We start from the raw sequence: 21,177 nt of genomic DNA, 5'->3' as shown, positions 1-21,177 counted from the left end.
CTCTGTGGCCATGTTCTAGGAGAGTTTATTCCTGACGTTTCACCAGCATCTGTGGCTGGCATCTTCAGAGAATGCTTGCCTGGAAACATACCCAACTCCTTTCCAGGCAAGCATTCACTGAAGATGCCAGCCACAGATGCTGGGGAAATGTCAGGAATAAACTCTTCTAGAACATGGCCACAGAGCCCGAAAAACCCACGAGAAACTATGGATGCCAGCCATGAAAGCCTTCGACTTCACAGTACAATATTTTATTGTACTTTGATTTTTAACTCGCTATTGGAGAAAGTCATTTAACTGTGCCGTATTTATAACACCATTGTTATGTTTAAACTGCTTTTAAACTGTCGTAAATTAATGTTTACAATAGAAATGCTTACATGTGGCCTTCCAGACTGTTTTTATGATCCTCAGGGCCCTCAGAAATCAAATTGTTTGTTCCCCAATGCCCTCTGGGCTTGAGATCATTTTCATTCTTTTTTCCTGGCTCGCCTTTGGATCATTTTACATCATCAGGAGGACTAAAATAGTCCAGAGTAAGCCAGAAATGATTTCTAGTCATTTCCTCTTTCTAAGAAGAAGTTATCCTGGGCCTGAACTAGCACTGGGGAACCTAATAACATGAGGAAAGGCATTTGGGGCAGGGGGAAATTAAAGACAAAAATTTACTTTTGGGCGGTGAGGTGTGTAGCCCTCCACATTCTCCTGGGGGAATAATGAGACCTCTTAGCCTCCCATAGTTGCTCATCTCTGGCTTAAATAAACACTGTACATAGTAAACCACTTTAGGTCCTCTACTGGGTAAAAGGCAGGATATAAATTGAATCAATCAATCAATCCGTTGTTGTCTTCCAGGCAAGTTCTGCGGGATCACAGCTGCCTCCAGACCCTGCTCCAGCACCTCAAGTCCCACAGTCTCACCATTGTCAGCAATGCCTGTGGCACCCTCTGGAACCTCTCAGCCCGCAGCTCCAAAGACCAGGAGCTGTTATGGGACCTGGGGGCAGTCAGCATGCTCCGGAACCTGGTCCACTCCAAGCACAAGATGATTGCCATGGGCAGTGCAGCTGCCCTCCGGAACCTTCTTGCCAACCGGCCCCTCAAGTATAAAGACACCATGGTCATCTCACCAGGTTCCTGCATGCCCTCGCTCTACATGAGGAAGCAGAAAGCACTAGAAGCTGAACTGGATGCCAAGCACTTAGCTGAAACCTTTGACAGCATAGAGAAGCAGACACTGAAGAGCCAAAGCACCAAGAAGCCAATGAGGCACATAGACAGCTTGGCAAAGGATTATGCTTCTGATTCAGGTTGTTTTGATGATGACGAAGTGCCCAATGTCTCCAGTGGTGTGGAAACAGGAAACACATCAGTCCTCTCCATGTTCCTCAACTCCTCCTTCCTCCAAGGCCAGGCTTTGCCTAGAGCCATTGCCCAAAGGAGAGGCCCAGAGCCAGAAAAGGATGAAAGTGGAAAGCCAACAGAAGCCAAGAAGGGCCCTCCACTCCTTTTGCCTCCAGACAATGAAGTCTCCATGGCAGCTGAGAAACTGGCCAACAAGATCTCCACCACCGTAGCTAAGATTGACAAGCTGGTGGAAGACATCTCCACTCTCCATACCTCTTCTGATGACAGCTTCAGCCTCAGCTCAGAGGACCATTGTCTTGACTGGCAGCTTGGCTCTGATGAAGTCCATGAGGCTCGTGCTCAGTCATGCTCACCATGCCGGTTGTCTGATACCAGTGGGTTTGTCAAGCGGGAAGATCTGAGCCGGGCTCACCCTCTCTTGAGGCTTAAAACCACCCACACCAGCTTGTCCAATGATAGCCTCAATAGTGGGAGCACCAGTGATGGCTACTGCACCAAGGAGCACATGAAACCATGCACCAGGACCACTTTCTTAGATTTCAGGGATGAACTGCATCGCTATCAGAAGCGGCCCAGCCGCCTTGACTTGAAGAACATCCTGATGAATCGGCCAGAGAAGATGGAACAACCAGCAAAGACACTTCCAGAGCCCAGAGAGGTGGTAGAGAAACCAGAACCTCTTGAGAAGGTGAAGCAAGCTGCGGCTTCATCCAGTGCTATTGCTGCTGAGAAGGAAAAGGAATATGAACAGAAAGAGGCGAGCAATGAGCTCAATCCTGACCCAAAGGTCCACACAATTAAGCTCTCCCCATCATACCAGCATGTCCCCCTCATGGAAAGCATGGACAATGGCAACACAGTGACTGGCACCGTGGGACAGTTGAAGAGCAAATCTTATTACTCAGCTCTGTCAGATCACCTAAACAAGATTCCAGAGAAGCTCCAAGTGAAGGTACTGGGACAGGGAGAACCAGAGCAGCTGCAGAAATACTCTGTGGAGGACACCCCAATTTGCTTTTCCAGATGCAGTTCCCTTTCATCCCTTTCCTCAGCTGACAACATGCTGGATGGCCAGAGCCACAGTGAGAATGAGATGGACAGTGACTCCTCTCTGGAGATCATTGAAGTAGAGCAAGTTGATGAACCCCACAAAGAAAATGAAGATGTCAAAACCAAAATTGAGATGGAAACCCTACCTGCTGCCTCGCGGCCTATCACTATCCCCTTACCCAAAAAGGAGAAGATATTCCTTCGGGGAGTATCACCATCCCGACATGAAGATTTGACCCCTTCCAGCTCCTCAGAGAACTACATCCAGGAAACACCCTTAGTAATGAGCCGCTGCAGCTCAGTCAGTTCACTGGGCAGTTTTGAGAGCCCTTCCATCGCCAGCTCAATCCAAAGCGAACCCTGCAGTGAAATGATCAGTGGCACTGTCAGCCCGAGCGAGTTACCGGACAGTCCTGGGCAAACCATGCCACCCAGCCGCAGCAAGACACCTCTGTTTGAACTGAATGGCCAACCAGAGAAGGAGGCCAGCCAGTTCAACATTCAGTGGGAAAACAATGTCAAGAAATTTATGGAGATTACTGACTTTAAGGAACGTTTCCAGATGCCACAAGATCTTGACTCTATGGTCTACTTCACTGTGGAGAAGCCCAATGAGAACTTTTCTTGTGCCTCCAGCTTGAGCGCATTGCCCCTCCATGAGCACTATGTCCAAAAGGATGTTGAGCTGAAGCTCATTCCCCCATTCCCAGAAAAGAATGGCTTGAACTTCATGGCCCACGAGAAGAGAGAAGAAGAGAAAGCCAGTGAGAGTCAGAGAAAGCCAGAGAGACTTGAACTGACATCTGATGAAGACATTGAGATCTTGAAAGAATGCATCAACTCTGCCATGCCGTCTCATTTCCGGAAGGTCCGTACTTCTCTTGTCTCTGGCTTACCAAGCCAGATTTTGAACCCACAGTCCAAGAAGCCATTGCACCTTCCTGTCTACATGCTGGTCCCTGCCAATTCTCATTTGAATATCTCCAAACATAGACGAGCTGCTGTTGCCAGAGCCAACAAGGACTATATTGGTGATGAGGATTCCTTCACAGACTCAGCAGAAGGAACCCCGGTCAACTTCTCTAGCGCTGCTTCCCTGAGTGATGAGACCCTTCAGTACCCAATGAAGGAGGAGAGGGAGTCAAAGCATTGTTCTGGGAAAAGAAGGGAACGAACAGGCCTAAGGGGACCAGGAATCAAGATGGAGGCAAGGCAGCCTGAGCGAGGTGACCCTCGTGTAGGAAAACTGACTTCCAGCCATTCAACTCCAACCAAAATGGTTTCCTCCTACAAGCACAGGTCTGGGTCTAATCACACCAGTCCACTCCGTACAGGCAGGGCCCAGTCCTCTGAGTCGAGGCGAGGGCACGTTCCTCTCAAAAACCTGGAGCTCACCCTTGTGAAGCAAGGCAGCCTGAGGGCTTCTTCTGAGGGAAGCCGTCCCAGGAAGGAAGGCTCTAGAGAGAACAGTGGACATGACAGCAACATGGCTTTCCAGTCCTTCTGCCACACCACGCCGACCGAAGAGGCTGTCTACTGTTTCTATGAGAATGATTCAGATGACCTGGCAGAAATGGGCGTGAAGAATTCACCCAAAAGAAAGGCCAGTGCAGCTGGGAAAAGTCAAAAGAAAGAATGCTGGGTGACCAAGAAAGACCCTGAGTTAAGTTCTAGGCAGCAGACTCCTCAGGGTAAAACCAAGATGGTTTCAAAGCAGCGCAGCAATCTCATTGTGGATGAGACTCCGCCGTGTTATTCACTCAGCTCTTCCCTCAGTTCCCTGAGCGATCTGGACATCTGCAACACAGAAGAGAGAGGGCAACTGTATAGCAGGAGGGGTCCCCACCGCCCATTGATGCTCTCCCGCAGGCACGATTTGAGAATGGCCTTGTCAAAAGGGAGGGACAGCTCAGCCAGTTCCCTCAGTTACAATTCAGAAGATGACCTCTTGCAGAAGTGTATGGGCTTGGCTGTGCCCAAGAAGAGACGCCACTCAGCAAAGAGGAGGAACACTGAGAAAGAGCGGAAGGGAAACAAGGTCAAGGAGTGGAGGTCTGAGACCACACTGGATGACCAAGCCTCCGAAAGAGGTTCTGACCTGGATAGCGTGGATTGGAAAGCCATTCAGGAAGGAGCAAACTCAATTGTCACATGGCTGCACCAAGCGTCCTCTTCCTTTGGGAGAGAGCTGTCCTCAGAATCGGACTCCATCCTCTCCTTCATGTCTGATCTCTCAGCAGGCTCCTCTCTGCAACTGTCACTGAACAGGAAAGACAAGAAGAGAGGGAAGAAGTTTTCTGGTAGTGGGTATTTGGAGAAGAAAGAGTGTCCCAGGACTTTCCAAAATGGGAAGAAGCTGGTGGAAACCAGAACTGTGAGCAGCGGGAATGGCCAGCCAGATAAAAACACAGGCCAGCAGACACCATTGACCAATTTACCAGTGGTCTTCCGTGGCAGAACAGTGATCTACATGCCCAATGTGGCCAAAGAGTCACAGACGCAGAGCCCCAGGTCCACCCCAAAGAAAATGGGACCTGTGACAAAGCTAGAATCTCCCATGAAGAATGGGAATCTGAACCAGCAGAGATCCAGGAGTCTGCACAGGCCTGGAAAGATCTCAGAGATAGTGAACCTCTCCTTGCCCAAACGGAGTGCGACACCACCCGCTCGAATCACCAAAGCTCCTTCTTCTGGCTCCTCTAGGACATCCACGCCATCCCAGCCCAATCAAAAGAAGCTGACATCACCATCACAACAGCAGCCCAACAGACAGGCATCGTCTTGTGAAACTGGGAAGGCAGATGGGAACTCCACCCCTCCTGGTTCAAAACTGGCCCAGAAATCGCCCGCATCAAAGCAACACAAGACCCAGAAATCGCCCGTGCGCATCCCCTTCATGCAAAAACCTGTAAAGAAGACTTTACACAGGAATACTATGCCTGTGTTGGAGGAACAGGTGGGGCGAGGGCGCAGTGTGGGCAGTGAGCCCAGACCCAAGGCCAATGGAACAGGCACCCTTCAGTCCAGCCATCTCAATTTGGTCCGGGTCTCCTCGGCAAGATCGGCCAGCAGCAAGTCTGACCACTCAGGCTTCCTGCGGCAGCTTACTTTCATTAAGGAATCCTCCAGCCTCCTCATGAGGCACCGCACTGAACTCTCCTCCTCTGAGCCCACACCGTCCTCCTCCCTCTCACAAGGTGCTTCTCCTCGGAGAGGAAGGCTTGGTCTTCCGACGGTCTTCCTCTGTTCATCCAGATGTGATGAACTCAAAGCGGACAAGCCCCTGGGCCCGGGCCAAAGGCCAACCATCTCCCGGGCGCCTCTTCCCAGCCAGAGAGGCTCGGCAGGCACCAGGCCTCCAAGGCGGACCAGTTCAGAAAGCCCTTCGAGGCTTCCAGTTAAAACAAATAACATCCCTCCAGAGCCCTTCAAGCGCTATTCTTCATCCCCTCAGATTAATGTCATTAAGAGGGCAGCCAGCCCAGCATCTGTCCCTCCATGTTGTGCCGGATCGCTAGTTGGGAGAAAGAAGAGCGAGGAAGGCTTAAAAGTACCAGTGCCTCCTGCTCCAGGAATGCCAGAGAAACATCCAGAAGAAGAGCATCAAGAGCAGCAGCAACAACAACAACAGCAACAGCCACCTATGGTGAGGGGGATGTGGAAGAGAATCCGTGATGAAGATATCCCCCATATCCTGAAAAGCACTCTTCCACCAACTGCCCTACCTCTGGTTAACACCTTGAAGGAAGAAGAGGACCAGCTAGCCCAGAAAGCTCTCCAGAGGAAGACCAGCGATGCCGTTGTCCAAACAGAAGACTTCTCCACTGCCAAGACCAACTCCAGCACCTCTCCGACACTCGAGACCCCACAGGAGATGCCCAAGATCTCGTCAGATGGCTGCAAGGGGGATGGCTATGGTTCAGGCAAAGCCACAGCTGTGCCCATCTCTCTAACTCATGAAGGGCCCATCAGCTCTCTTGGGAACTTCCCTCCCAGCAGACACAGCTCACCAAGCCGAGCAGCTCGGGTGACCCCTTTCAACTACACCCCCAGCCCCATGGCGGAGCCAACAGTCAGCGACAAACAGGTGGAGAAAGTGCAGGTTTGACGGCCTGCCAAGTTGGTCTTTGTAAGCTGCTGAGATGTATGTCACTCTCGTCTCTCTGTAGAAATGCAAAAGCTCCTGTCCACCAAGTATTTTTTTTACAATACATTTTTCTTTTCACCTCCTGCTCTTATAACAAACTAAGGAGGAACTGTGATGTTACATGTTAACATAAATGTGCTTGAACAGTTTCTTATGAAAAGGACAGAAAAGCATAACGGTGAACAATATTTATTCCCTTTCTTTCTTTCTTTCTTTCTTTCTTTCTTTCTATTCTCTCTCTCTCTCTCTCTGTCTTTCTCTCTTTTCTTTCTTTCTGTATTTTGGAACCATTTACCCAAACCCACAGTGTTTGTAACCCACAGTATCTTCAGGTGCACAATGCCACCCATCCACATTGTTCTGTTGGCATTGGTGCTGCACCAGAAACATTGGAGGAAGCAGGGAGAGGTCAATATAAAAAGAAGCATTTTCCTCAGACTCTTAACATAGAGATAAAGAAGTTTGAAAGGTAAAGTCCTTCCAGCAGAAAAAACCTCTTGGATTCATACCTCCTGCACTGAATTTGATGTGATGCTTCCCAGTGCCATCTCCAGGTACCTTGGGTTTCCAAGACTGTGCCTCTTTTCATAAGCAGAGGGTCTGATGTTGCTGTTTCCTTTTAAATTTTGTACAAAACCACCCAGAATGGTCACTCTGTTTTGAAAATGGCTGCCTTGCACTGACAATATTGGCAAATGGGACGTTGCAGACTCTAATCCCTTATCCCACATGAAAGTCACCCACTTTCTTGAAAGACTTGGTGGTGTTTCCAGATCTGAAAAGTCTCGCAAGGGCCCTTTAAGGATGCCTGTGGATGGGAAAAAAGTCCCTGGGCATATTGAGAGTTGCCAATTATTTTTGTTTTGATTGTACCTGCAATTCACCAGCTTGCATCCAATCTCTTTCTTGAAATATCAGAGATTTCTTTCCCTCCCTAGCTCCGTCCTTTGGGTCCTTCCTCCCACCGATCATCTGTCACATCCAATCTCATGCAACATTTCAGAAATTGATTTTCCTTTTAAAATGATTCTTCAGGAGTTACAAAGTGCTGAAGTGCTTTAGCAATATTACACTAGTTCAGCATTAGAATCATTTCGTTTTAGTGCTAATGTTCCTCTTTCCCTCACTTGATCTCTGTTGAAACCGGGTCTTGGAAACAATAGCTTACTTGCTGGAGGCAGACTTATCTCCTTCCGAGATAGTACGAAAACACAGCCAAGTACAGATATATTTCATTTTGGAAAGCAATGAGTGAACTTGCTAATACCAGGAACTCCCAGGAAATATTTTGGATTGAAAACAACTGATGTGGATCTCTAAAATAAACTTGGTTTGTACAGATGTGAAACTTGAGATTTCCAGAGACTTAAAAAAAATCTCTTCTGGAAGGATTCTCAAGTGATTCAGAACTAGTTTAAAGATGAACAAGGAGAGAGGAATCCAAAGTGGTGTATGTTGCATCTTTCCTCAGTGACCTGCACTGTTACCATCTCCAGCCCCTGATCCCACTTTGCTGTTGCCTCCCAGAAACCAGCAACATCAGTCCAAAGTCAAGCAACTCCTGAGACGATTCCACCGTTGGCAAAAATAGACTCTTTGGCATCCATCAAACCTACTTGGAGGTTATGGATGGGGCCCATTTGCCCATCTTTAAAACAAAAAAAGAGGCCACTTGTCAAATGGGTGGAGAAAGAAGAAGAGCCTTAAAAACCAACACTTGGTTGCATGCTTTTTTCAGGCCACACACCTCTACACTTTTACCTGTAAGGAAGTCCTATGGGATTGAAAGTGGGCTTGTGTCTGGGTAAATGCATGTAGAAACAGCACTGTTGATAGTCTCATGTGTGGGCATTGAAACTCACGTATTTTAAAAACCGAGGTATTTCTAAGCTAATTTATTTGGGGTGCGAGGACCAGAAGAAAGCGGTTTATGGGTGATTTGGGGTTGTTGTTGTTATTTTGAAAAAGCAGCATTAGAATTAGGAGGGGAAACGTTTCCAGACCAAGCTACCAGTTCATAAGACGTCACATCGCTCTTTTCCTCTGGTGTTTTCTGTGGAAAGAGGCAGAAAACGACAGGGCGGTGAAGAAACAAGGGTTGCAAAGGGAAGAATCCCACAGAGGAAGTATGATTGTGTCATAAAGGAAGGAGGCAGGGTGATTGTGTAATAAAGTCATCATGTAGAAGTCCTAAGACAGACAGAAAGGAATATACAGAGGGGGGATTTTGGTGGCAAAATTGTATGGAACAAGAAAAGCTGTCAGCAGAATGGATCAGCCTCCCCAAAAATGGAAGCCAAAATCTGTACAATGTCTTAATTACAAACAACTCTTTAATCTGCTAATGATCATTCTCCTGTCTTACTACATGGTGTGTGTGTTTGTGTGTGTGAGAGAGTGAAGTCTGGGTCATTTCTAGTTGTCAAAAACTTGACAATCTTCAGTTCAGAAACACAAGTTTCCGAAAGGTTCAGAAAACTTTATTCAGCAACTCAAGATGTTCACGGCATCAACTATATTGTCAAGACTGAAGCAGTTTGGGTTGCAAAGTATATTAAAACACATAGCAATTCAAACCATTTTGTGCGCTGCCACCCCATTTGTTGCTTAACCAAAGCAATCCTGTTCCCAGGAGTGCCACTCCTTTCCATCTCTTGTGATGCATTTTCGTCGACTCGACCCTGACAGTTCAATACACGTTTTGCTCTTTCCTCAGTTTGTGACAGCTTCCCCAAAGATAAAGAATTGCTCTGCTCAGCATCACTAGTAGTACTGCCTAAGCCGCAGTATTATAAAGCATATACAAAGGTCTGGAAACCATCAGGCCCTATGAGGAGCAACTCAGGCAGCTAGGTATGTTTAGCCTGGGAAAGGTTAGTGATATGATAGCCCTGTTTAAATATTTGAAGAGATGTCGTATTGAAGAAGGAGCAAGCTTGTAGTCGAAGATGTATGTGTGCTGTACAAAGCCAACTCTATGTCCCTTGCAGTAGCTGGGTTGCCTTCTGAAGATGCAGTGGAAGATGCTCCCCCATTGTCTGTATTGACAAAATGATGGGCTTTTGTACATAAAATGGAAAAGAAACACTGTCCTGGTTTTGTCATGACCCAGCAAAATGTCTTTGCTTGACTCCAGTGAGTGATAAACACATGCGCACATTGTGCTAGGCGTGCAAAGTGAATTATTTGCCATAATGCAACAGACAAATTCTGCTGAAAGAGGTGGAAGCAAAATGTGCACTGCACCTCTGCCTTGTGCATTATGGTTGCAGTGTATATCATGGCTACTCATGGTACATTGCAGCTGTGCATGGCAAAAAGGCATCCAGTCAGTGAACTGTGTTGCGTAATGCTGTTGTTCAGCATGGGGGCTGTGTGGTGCATCATGAGGTCTTGGGAAGTGATTGCAGGGCCATCCAGTCCAACTGCCTGCCATGCAGGAATACCCAACTAATACACTCCTGAGAGAGGGCCACCCAAAGATCTCCAAAGAAATAGAGTCCACCATCTTCCGAGGCAGTCCACAGTTGAGCAGTGGTCAAGAAGTTCTCCCTAATGTTTAGGTGGAATCACTTTCTTGTCATTTGTCTCCACCGGTTCTTGTTTGAGTCTCTGTTGTTCTGTGCTTTCAAGCCATTTCTGACTTATGGCGACCCTAAGGCAAATCTATCACAGGGTTTTCTTGGCAAGAGTCTTCAGATGGGGTTTGCCATTGCTGTCCTCTGAGGCTGAGAGAGTGTGACTTGCCCAAGGTCACACAGTGAGTTTCAAGGCTGAGCAGGGATTTGAATCCCCTTCTCCAGATTCATAATCCAATGCTACACCGTGCAGCAGGATAGGAGTTTGCTCCATCTTTTTACATGTCATTCCTTCGGATTTTTAAAGATCACTATCATGTTAGCTCTTGGTCTTCTCTTCTCCACTTAAACACACCCAGTTCTGTCATTTGTTCCCCAGAAGGTTTGGTTTCCAGATCTTTGACCATCTTGTTGACCCTTCTCCGGACCCTTTCCAGCTTTCAATATGCTTCTTGAATTGTTCCCCGAACTGGACACCTGGTTGCCACTGAAATGTGACAGAAGGAGAACAGTGTGGCACCATGCCTTCCTTGATCTGCATCTCTGCGGAGGTATTTATGCTACACCGAAGGGATGTTGGATAGCCGTAGTACTTCACGAAGGGTGGGGAGTTAGGAAGGAAGATACAGCGTGAGTGGTAAGAGAGGGCCAACATTTTGCCACTGGTTCACAGTATGTGTACATAAAGGGTGGGACAGATATTTTCAGTTCTTTCTTTTTCCCTGGTTGAAAAACAGGTTTCTGGACAATCAGGAAACAAAATAGTAGACTTTTGCCTGGTTTTCTCCCATTAGTCAAACATGCGGAAGAGTTCTGGAGGACTTTTCTAGGGAGGAAAAGACTCCAGATTTTCTGCACAAGAAATGCATTTTCTGTGCAAGTAAGCACATGGATGTCACCATCCTTGAAAAAGAAGCCCTGTGACCACGATCCCTTCTTTCCATTGCTGAAGCCAGTGTTTCCAGCTCTTTTGAGTCCAGCAGTATCTTGGAATTGCATGCCCAAAAGGCATTCTGCTTTGCAGAGACGCCAAAGGGAGCGGTCTTGGGGGCTTTGGATGGCTGGGCTGCGGGCTCCGTGATGTGAACCCCAAACCCCTGGCAATCTTTGGGCCTGATCTGGCCTTGTTCAGCCTTTTCCCGAAGGGGTTAAGGCAGGAGGAGGAGGCGCACCTGGGCAGGAGTGCGCACCTGTAGCAGCAGCAGCAGCAGCAGCTCACCTGGGCAGGCCTTCCCACCTGGGCCTTGGCAGGAAGAGGAAGGGAAAAGAGAAAGTTTGCTGTGAGTCTGGTGGACAGTGTGGGATCAGGAATTTGGGGAGCCCCAAACGCACCCCCAAGCTGGACGGTAAGTGGCTGAGGTTGGAGGTGGAAGTCCCATCCTCCAGGACCCCTCTTTCCCCTGGCATCTTCTTGCTCCCAAAGGTGATGGGAACCAAAGAATGGCCTTGTGCCCACAAGTGGCTCTTTGGGATAAGGGGGATTTGAAGGGGTTTTGACAGCTATAGGTTGTGTCTGTGTGTAGGGAGAAAGGAATCACACTCACGCACACTTAGTGTGTATTGTACACACTGTACCACCTCAACTTCGTTGTTTTTATTTCTTGCATGTGTTGGAAGAACTGGGGAGTTCCTGTGCTTGCTCCCCTTCATCCCATTGTACAAAAGTTGTATCATTTCCTCTCCAGAGCCTTTCCCTTTTCTAGTGTCCCGAAACATCCAAAGCATGGAAAAGGCACTAGTTTGGACTACAACGCTCAGAATCCCCTGGTCAGCTGAGATGAGATTTCAGGAAAAGCATGGAACATTGACTGGTTGGGTGGCAGTGGTAGTTGTGTGCCTTCAAATAGTTTCCGACTTATGGCGACCCTAAGGCGACTCTATCCTGGGGTTTACTTGGCGAGGTTTATTCACAGGGGATTTGCCATTGCCTTCCCCTGAGGCTGAGAGAGTGTGCCTTGCCCAATGTCCTCCAGTGAGTTTCCATGCCTGGGTGGAAATCGCCACAGATGTCTGTTATCTCTGTTGTTGTTGTGTGCCTTAAGTCGATTCGAACTTATGGCAACCCTAAGATGACCCTATCCTAGGGTTTTCTTGGCAAGGTTTGGTCAGAGGAGGTTTGCCATTGCCTTCCTCTGAGGCTGAGAGAGTGTGATAGTCACCCAGTGGGTTTCACCGCCAAGACAGGAATCGAACCCTGGTCTCCAGAGTTTTAGCCCAATGCTCAAACCACTGGTGGGTTTTACTGTTTGGACTACAAGTCCTGCCAAAGTGATGGAAATACCCAGAAAATTCACTTTTCAAAGCCCTACTTAAAAATGGTCTCAACTAATCCAGGGAGGAGAATTAACTGGGCCAAGTTGCCCAGAAAAATGCAGGTTCTCACAACTTTTCTTACCCAATGGGACTGCAATCCTGGACTAAGTCTTTCCCCATGTCTTGTATTACAATTCCCATTATCCACGACCCATACTTTCAGGGCATGATGAGAGTTGGAGTGGAAGGTTTTCGGTGAATGCCAGCTATCCAAAGGCTGCCTTAGAGTTACTCACCTGGGAGTAAACCTGGATTAAGTCAGTAGGTTTTATTGTTAAACAGAATGCAGGGTTGCATTTTGCGTCGGTTTGTGTTGCTCTTAAAATACACACCTTGTCTTCCTGCGCAAGGGCCAGAAGCAAACAACAACACTATTAAAACACTCCATAACAACGTTAAAGTTAACCGTTAGGTATAGTGCTATTTGTGTGTGTTTTGGTTCAGATTTTCGCGAAACAAACTAGGAACCTTTTGACAAACAAAGTTTAAAAACTTAAAACGTAGATCCAGTTTGTTGTTTGTTGTGTGCCTTCAAGTTGTTTGGGGTTTTCTTGGAAGTTTTTTTCAGAGGGTTTGCCATTGCTATCCTCTGAGGCTGAGAGAGTGTGACTTGCCCAAGGTCACTCAATGGGTTTCGGATTCGAATCCTGGTCTCCAGAGTCCAACACTCAAACCACAACGCCATGCTGGCTTAACCAGTTTGGTGTAGCAGCAGCAGTTAATATCCAGTTTCTTTCACAGTTTGATGCCACTTTTAACTGCTATGGTTGAATCCTATGGAATTCTGGGATTTGTAGTTTGGGGGTTACTTAGAACCCGCTTGTGGAAAGGGTGGGTTTTATGAAATATTGAGAGTGCCAGAATGCTCTTATTTTTTGGTGAGGCATTTAAAATTCTGTATACAAAACTCAAATGCCTCACCAAACTATGAATCCCAGGATTCGCAGGCGAAGCACCATCAAGCTGCTAGAACTGTGTAGTATAAAGGGGAGAACTATAGTAAGATGTTTCCCACTTCACTGTCAACCTCACAGCAATGATCCTGGAGCTAAGTTTTGGATGCTAAGCAGGGCCAGCCCTGGATAGAACTTGGATGGGAGACCGCCAACAAATACCAGGCTCTTATTTCAGAGGAAGGGACTGGCAAAACCACCTTTGACCGTTCCCTTCAAATTGTTTCTGACTTAAGGTGACCATGTCATGGAGTTTTCTGAGAGAGAGTAACCCACCAGGTCATCCGTTTTCGTGACCAAGCGGGGATTCGAACCCAGATCTCCAGCTGAATGGTCAAACCACTACACTATGAGTAACTTTGGCGGAGGTTTATCTCAGAGGTTGACTGGCCTGGGAAAAAATAAACAAACTGTAATCTGACCGTGTTTTATTGGCAGCGTTTCTGTTTTGTGTTTGATTTGGGATGTTTAAAGTTTGAGGTGGGATTACCGTAACGTCGTTTCTTTTGTGAATGAAGTCAAGAAAATACTGTATAGGATAGATGGGAACTGCAGAAATAATCCAGTTTGACACCACTTTAACTGCCTTGGCTCAATGCTATTCTTGGAATGCTTGTTTTGTGCAAACATTTAGTTTTGTGGCTCTGGTGCAAAACTGCAATCCAAAAGCTCATTGCATTAAAGCAGTGTCAAACCGGATGATTACTGCAGTGCGGATGCAGGCGTAGGGAAGCATTTCACACCCTGAACCCTTTCCAGGTAAAAACTGGGACGCTCAACAATATTGGAGTGTGGTCAAGATGTGATTGAGAAAATGCACACAAACCGGGAAATGCTGCAGCGGTTTGCTTTTGCCTGAGCCGACTGGGAAGGGCAAGATTTGCCCTCCTCTACTTCTTGCTGCAAAATGAATGGCACGTAATTGAAACAAGCTGAAGACTAAAGGAGAGGTAAAACAGGACATTTTAAAAGAAAAGGCTCTTTGAGAATTAATTTTGAGGGGAAACAGGCCTATATAACGCGCCGGACTTTTTATTGGCGGTGGTTGTTTGTAACGGTTTTAGTTTGGAATTGATTTTACCTTTATTACTTTGCTTTTTCACTGTTGCATTCTGTGTATTTTTAAAGCCGTTTTTATCCATCTGACGCCGTCGTTTCTCCTGGATCTCACATTCATAAAATAAATGATCAAATCTTCCCGGTTGAATCAAGCGTACATAATTGTACTCCTCATTAGAAATGTTTCTATCATAATAATAATAATAATAATAATAATAATAATAATAATACAGTGCTACCTCGGGTTACGAAATTAATTCGTTCCGCCATTCCGTTCGTAACCCGATAATTTCGCAACCCGAAAAGGCTTTCCGTTAGCGCTGGAAAGCCGATAGCCACGCTTTGCATTTGAATTTCGCGCCGAAATGAATTTCGTAACCCGAAAAATATTTCGTAACCCGGAACAGTTTTTTCCAATCTAACTTTTTCGTATCCCGGAAATTTCGTAACGCGATCATTTCGTATCCCGAGGTACCACTGTAATAATAATAATAATAATAATAATAATAATAATAATTTGTATTTTCCGCTTCTCCCAATGGATCGAAGTGGGTTTACACCCAGGAATTCATTCACTGCAATACCATAAACTCTTTTTCGTACTTCCTACACCATGCATATTTATTCTTCTGCTTTAGTCCAGTATATTTTTACCTAACGTCCGGTTTTATGTGACCTATCCATCATTTAACCTGACCTCCTTATCTTTAATTCCCCCCCAAAAGGTGCTTAGTTATACTATTATAAGAAAGAAACTTGATTACTAGCCTATCATATTCCGTATCTTATTATTGAAACAAGTGGCTAGTGATCAAGTTTCGTTCTCTGAACTGTGCTTTTTATGTAATCATCCTAGAAAACTGAATAAACCTCTCCAGTTTTGTCTTCTAATGGGTTATAATTGGGGATTCTGTGGATTTTTAACTATACCGCCTGACGTCGCAAACTGGGAAAAAGGCAGGATGTAAATGCAATACAATAATGATCCTAAAGGGAAGGTGAAGAATCTTGCAGCTTAAAGTGATTTTGGCTGCGTCCGCACTGCAGAAATAATCCGGTTTGACCCCACTTTAACTTCTGTGGGATTTGGGGAATTGTAGTTTCTTGTGGCCCCATTCAGACAGGCCAAAATAAAGCTGCTTCGGGTCACTTTGGAGGCATGCTGTTTAAATGATGCATGCGTCCTAAGAGTCCAGAAGCCACGCCAAAACCATGCTCCATTCCTAAGGACTGCTTCGGGTCACTGATGAGTCCGGAAGCCGCTCCAAAGCTACGCTCCAATCCTTAGGACTTTTGGATTTATGGCAACCCTGTAATGGGGATTTCTTGGCAAGGTTTGTTTTTCGAGAAGGTTTGCCTTTGTCTTCCTTAGAGGCCGAGAGAGTGTGACTTGCCCAAGTTCACCCAGTGGGGCTCCATGGCCGAGCCAGGATTCGAACCCTGGTCTCCAGAGTCCAATGCTCAAACCACTACACTGACCCTTGGCCCTGATGCTTCAAGCTGATAAGATTTCTAACCCAAAACATTGGGAAGGACTAGTTTGGGAGGGGTAGAAAGCAAAGCATATATAGCTTGAAGGCATTGGTTCAAGCCCCTGACGGAAATCTGTCCGTACTTTGAGCCCCTCGCCATCTATTTGCCTCCCAGACTTTGTTCGCCTGAAATAAATCTCCATTTTCCCTTCGGCTCTTGTCTGGTCAATATTTGCTCTTGAGACTGGAATGCCACAAAGGGAAGAGGGACTCTTGAGCCGAGGGCAAAAGTAAATACTATTGGATTTTCTGCTGGGATTGCAGGCTTGGAAACACAAAATGGATGGTATGATAGAGCAGCCGGAGTTTAGGATTGGGGCTTGGGAGATCCCGTTTCTAATCCCCTTTCTAAATCTGCATCCGTACTGCAGAAATAATCTAGTTTGACACCACTTTGACTGCCATGGCTCCATGTTGTGGAATTCTGGGAATTGTCGTTTGTTGTGGTACCAGAGCGGAGCGATCCATGGAGCCATGGCAGTTAGTGTCAAAACGGATTTATTATTATTATTATTATTATTATTATTATTATTATTATTTAAAGAGTTTTTAAAATGTTGACACACTATTAATGGCACACTAGAACAGTTCAATACATTGGTCCTAAATATACGCATACATTATAACTGTTATTTCTAGAGAAACAAGTGTTTTTCTTATTGGACTTCCTTTGATGACTCTGGGTTATCTGCCTAATAATCATTTATAACTGACCTTTAGTTTATATATTCTGTCTGATGAACATGGTGCGAGATACCATCTATTTACAACTTTAAAATAGTTTTCTTTTAATTATTGTGCTACAGTAAATTTATTTGGTGTTTATCACACGGAGCTGTTTGCAGCTCAGATCCGACGTGATTGCGGGTCCAACGATGTGGATTCACGTCATAACGTGAATGTGTTATCAGACGCGATTCCTTTCTATGGGGGCTCCTTCTGTGGCGCTTCCGCAGTGAATCCAAAGTGACCCCTCATTTTGGTAAAATCGGTAACAAGCAAATTCACAGAAATCGCTTCCAAGCTCACTTCGATTTCACTCTGGATTGGTCTGGTGTGGAATGCAACTTTGCTTCTGCTCTGGTACATCTCCGCAAACCCCCCGGTTGCAAATTCCCCATGATGCAGCACCACAATTTTCCCCCATTTCATTTCGGTGGTCCTTTCACTTTCAGGGCAACTTTCAGGGCAACTCATTTTTTGGGAATATATATATTTGTGTATGTGTGTGAATGTGAATATACAGATATGTCTGTGTGTCTGTCTATCTATCTATGGCGGGTTACAGACTGCCGAAAAGCGGCGGGCTGCACCCGCCCCTTTCCCTGCCGGATCGGGGCTTCAGCAGCCAGAGTGGCAGCCGCTGAGACCCCAATCCGCCGCTTTCCAGGCTGTGGGGAAGCGGCAAAAGGCCCCTTCCCCGCAGCTTGGAAAGGGGTGTCCTTGGGGCTTCAAGCCCCAAGGACACCCCACGGCGGCGAGGAGGAGGAGAAAGGGGCCGCTTGGCCCCTTTCTCCTCTGCGTCGCTGGGCGCAGCTGTCTGAAGGCTGCACCCAGCAACGCAAACGGCAAAAGGAGCTCCGTTTCGGAGCTCCTTTTGCGGCTCGGGAAGGGGCGCACTATGCGCCCTGGCGCAGCGTGATGACGTCACGTCTGCACCGCCCCATATAGAGGTGGCGCGGTCGTGATGTCGTAATGGCGGTGGCCGTGTGGAACGGCCACCACCATTTTGTGTGCGCTCCGCGTTTGCTAGGATTGGGGACGTCCAGAAAGGACGCCCTTTTCTAACCCTAGCACGCGCAGAGCGCGCACTTTTAGGCCCGTTTGTAACGGGCCTTCGTGTGTGTTGAAATGGCTGAAATGGAAGGGAAAATAAAAAAGGGGGATGAAGAAGACACAGAAATATTCACGAGGCAAATATTCACGCAGTTACGCAAAACAGGGAACAAGAACTTGCGCTCCTTTTCACCCCAGAAACATACAAGGTCACAATGCGTTCAGCCCCCCACTGAGCATGCGCAAGGGTGCCGATTCAAATCGTTGAATCCCACAAGTGTGGTAATAGCATGTGCACTCACTCCACATTGCTTGAATCCGCGTCACGTGACTTGCCTTGGATTCGATTCTCCCTCGATACGGAAGGGCAACGGAAGGGCAACCAGGTGTGATAAAACATTCACGTTATAATGTGAATTCGCATGGCTGAACTAGGAGACACCCCGGGTCTGAGCTGCAAAAACCTCTGTGTGATAAACACCTTTGTTTTTAATCTTGCATTTTCCCATTTTTCCAAATGATGTTTCCAATAATTTATAACTGACTTATAACTGACTTCATTTCTGACTTGTGGCAACCCTATCATGGGGTTTTCTTGGCCAGATTTGTTCAGAGGCGGCTTGAACCCTGGTCTCGACAACAAATCCAAAACGATAACAGTCCTAAAGCGGAGAAATTTGTATCTTAAATTATCGGGAATTAGCCACGTTGAGCAAATTCACTTGGTTGCGTTAAGAAAGCCCAAGGTATATAACAGGTTTTTAGCCGAATGGATGCGTTTTAAAAAAACATTGGCTGCCATGATGCCAGACAAAACAAGATAACCAGTTATTACTTTCTGTTGTTGTTGCTGTTTCACAACGTGTTTTGCTTTTGAGGTGCGGCTTGTCTATAGTTTGGGCATAACACAGTACAGTATACGGCGTTTGCTTATTAAAATGAAAACTCAGAGCATACCCGGCTGAAGGGCTGCCATTTAATCTACCCATTTTATTTTACTATTTTTGGTAACAATTTTATTGTTGTAATACAAATTACACACTATTACATACATTACATGCATGCATGCATGCATGCATGACTTTTACAAACACTTGTTAAAACAAAAACAAAACACCTACATATATATTGTTTGTATGCACAGTGCTGTGTAAATCTACAGCGCTATATAAATAATAATAATAATAATAATAATAGTACCATTGAACATAAATAGATAAATTATAGTTATTAACTTCTTCTGTTATACATCTTCATTGAATCCACCCATTTTATAGTTGCAGAATGCAGGCGGAAAGAGGAGTGATCTGCAGAACGATGGCAACTGAGCTTTTCTCCCAAGAAAATGAGTTTTTAAAACCTGAATTAAGGTGGTATGCCCTGAGTTTGGTGTGGATAGGGTTGTGCGTTGTGTGGCCTTATCACACCTGATTTGTTTTTGTCTTTTGTAGGGAAAGGGTTCCCTTGTGTAGATAAAAACTGTAAGCTGCTTTGTGTACCAAATTTGGGAGGAAAATGGAATACAAATAAATATGATAGTAGTACACTCATCGCTCCATATTTGCGACTTTGATATTTGTGGATTTGATTATTCGCATATTTGATTAATATGTTCTCTCTAGGAAGATCTAGGTCCTCCAGTGCAACTCTATGGTCAACTTTAACTAAATGTCTCACTGCAAGACCTAGAGATTCCTAGAGAGAATACTCTGCTAGGTGTTTGTAGCTCCTCCGGCGCAATTCTGTGGTCAGTGTCTGTCCAACGTTGACCACAGAGTTACACTGGAGGACCTAGAAATGCCTAGAGAGGACACTCTACTAGGTCTTTGTAGCTCCTCCAGCGCAGTTCTATGGTCAGTGTCTGTCAGACCTTGACCACAGAGTTGCACTGGAAGACCTAGAGGTTCCTAAAGAGAATGCTCTACTAGGCCTTTGTAGCTCCTCCAGCGCAGTTCTAAGGCCAGCGTCTGTCGGACGTTGACCACAGAGTTGCACTGGAAGACCTAGAGGTTCCTAGAGAGAATGCTCTACTAGGCCTTTGTAGCTCCTCCAGCGCATTTCTAAGGCCAGCGTCTGTCGGACGTTGACCACAGAGTTGCACTGGAGGACCTAGAGATTATTCCTAGAGAGGTGTCCTCTCAAGTAAAAACATGGCGTTTTTGTTATTTGCAGCTTTTCCATATTCACGGGGGCCTTCTGCCCCTAACCCTAGTGAATATGGAGGGACAAGTGTAGTAGTAGTAACAGACAAGCCTTTAATGTTGCCATAGGGAGTGGCAATGTTTCTTCCCAGAATGGGGGATATGATGGAACTTCATAACATCTTGGACTCTCCATCTTTGGAGGTCTTTCCACAAAGTTTAGATGGGCAACCTCTTGGAATCCTTTGGTTGTGTATTTCTGAATGGCAGGGGGCTAGAATCATAGAGTTGGAAGAGACTACAAGGGTCATCCAGTCCAACCCCTTGCCATGCAGGAACTCACAATCAGACTAGATGAGCTCTGCGGGTCCCTTCCAACTTTACAATTCCGTGTCCTCTTTCTGAAACCACAGAGAGTTGCTGCCCATGTAGACAAAATGGAGTTTATCACATTGGGGCTAATCTCAGCATTAAAGAGAGATTAAAGCTCATTTAAAGCATCCCGCAAATAAAGCGAAAATGGCGAGTAATTGCACAAATCATTATCACACGCAATTGCGCAAAGAAAGTAATAACAGAAATGCATTGTCGCTGAAATCTCGAAAGTAAAAAGATGTGCATGAATGCTTCTTTGTGACCACTTTAATGGCGGGTTTTGTGCGACGTCATGCAAAATAGTTTCGCGTAGTTACGCAATGTTTTCCAGGATATTCACAGGATAAACCTCCGATCTCCTTTGTGTGATAAACTCCAAGGCTAGGTAAGCAAACATCTGACATGATATAAGGCTGCTTCCTGTAGTCCATTTTAAACCAGCACCTTATTCAGAACCCTGAGGACTAGAACCTTAATTTGCAAGTGCACATATAAAAGACTTGAAGGCACACAACGACAAATGATGTTATGCTGAACATTAAAACAACTTGTTGTGCTTACTGGCTTTATTCAGGCTTTTCCTCAGTATTCTCCATCTGTACAATGGCTGCATTACATGGCAACCCTTCAAAGAGAGATGCTGTGCTTTCCTCCTTTGCAACCTTAACCTGCGATGCTCAAACCAAAGGCAAGCCAGACCAGCCTAGAAAGAAAATCTCAAAACAAAATATGTTCATTCAATCAATCAATCAATCATTTATTTATAGTCATAAACCATATATAAAATAAAGTGCATAAGATACAGAAAAACACACACAAATATAGTGCGCCTGCTCCATGCATGGGTGCACTATACACGGCTTTCACCTTATTCTGAAGCCGCGT

General features: G+C 45.9%; 2 protein-coding genes across 2 annotated transcripts in view; both read left to right on the top strand.

Moving 5' to 3' along the window:
• The window catches only part of APC2 (APC regulator of Wnt signaling pathway 2), a 52,767-nt gene extending 45,988 nt beyond the window's left edge, over positions 1-6,779 (top strand). Inside the window, exon 15 of the mRNA XM_089535718.1 lies at positions 856-6,779. Within this exon, the coding sequence (XP_089391844.1) occupies positions 856-6,526 (5,671 nt within the window). The 3' untranslated portion in view covers positions 6,527-6,779. The remainder of the gene's footprint in view (positions 1-855) is intronic.
• A 4,631-nt stretch (positions 6,780-11,410) lies between these two features.
• LOC149308393 (tight junction protein ZO-3-like) overlaps positions 11,411-21,177 on the top strand; it is a 48,229-nt gene continuing 38,462 nt past the window's right edge. The window contains exon 1 of the mRNA XM_089535707.1: positions 11,411-11,489. The gene's annotated coding sequence lies outside the window, so the exon portion shown is untranslated. The remainder of the gene's footprint in view (positions 11,490-21,177) is intronic.

The sequence above is a fragment of the Sceloporus occidentalis genome, unplaced genomic scaffold (genome assembly GCF_023333645.1).
Source record: "Sceloporus occidentalis isolate IW3139 unplaced genomic scaffold, rSceOcc1.0.p SCAF_8, whole genome shotgun sequence".
NCBI lineage: Eukaryota > Metazoa > Chordata > Lepidosauria > Squamata > Phrynosomatidae > Sceloporus > Sceloporus occidentalis.
The sequence above is the reverse complement of the archived record's forward strand: the minus strand, read 5'-3'. Positions and strand labels throughout refer to the sequence as shown.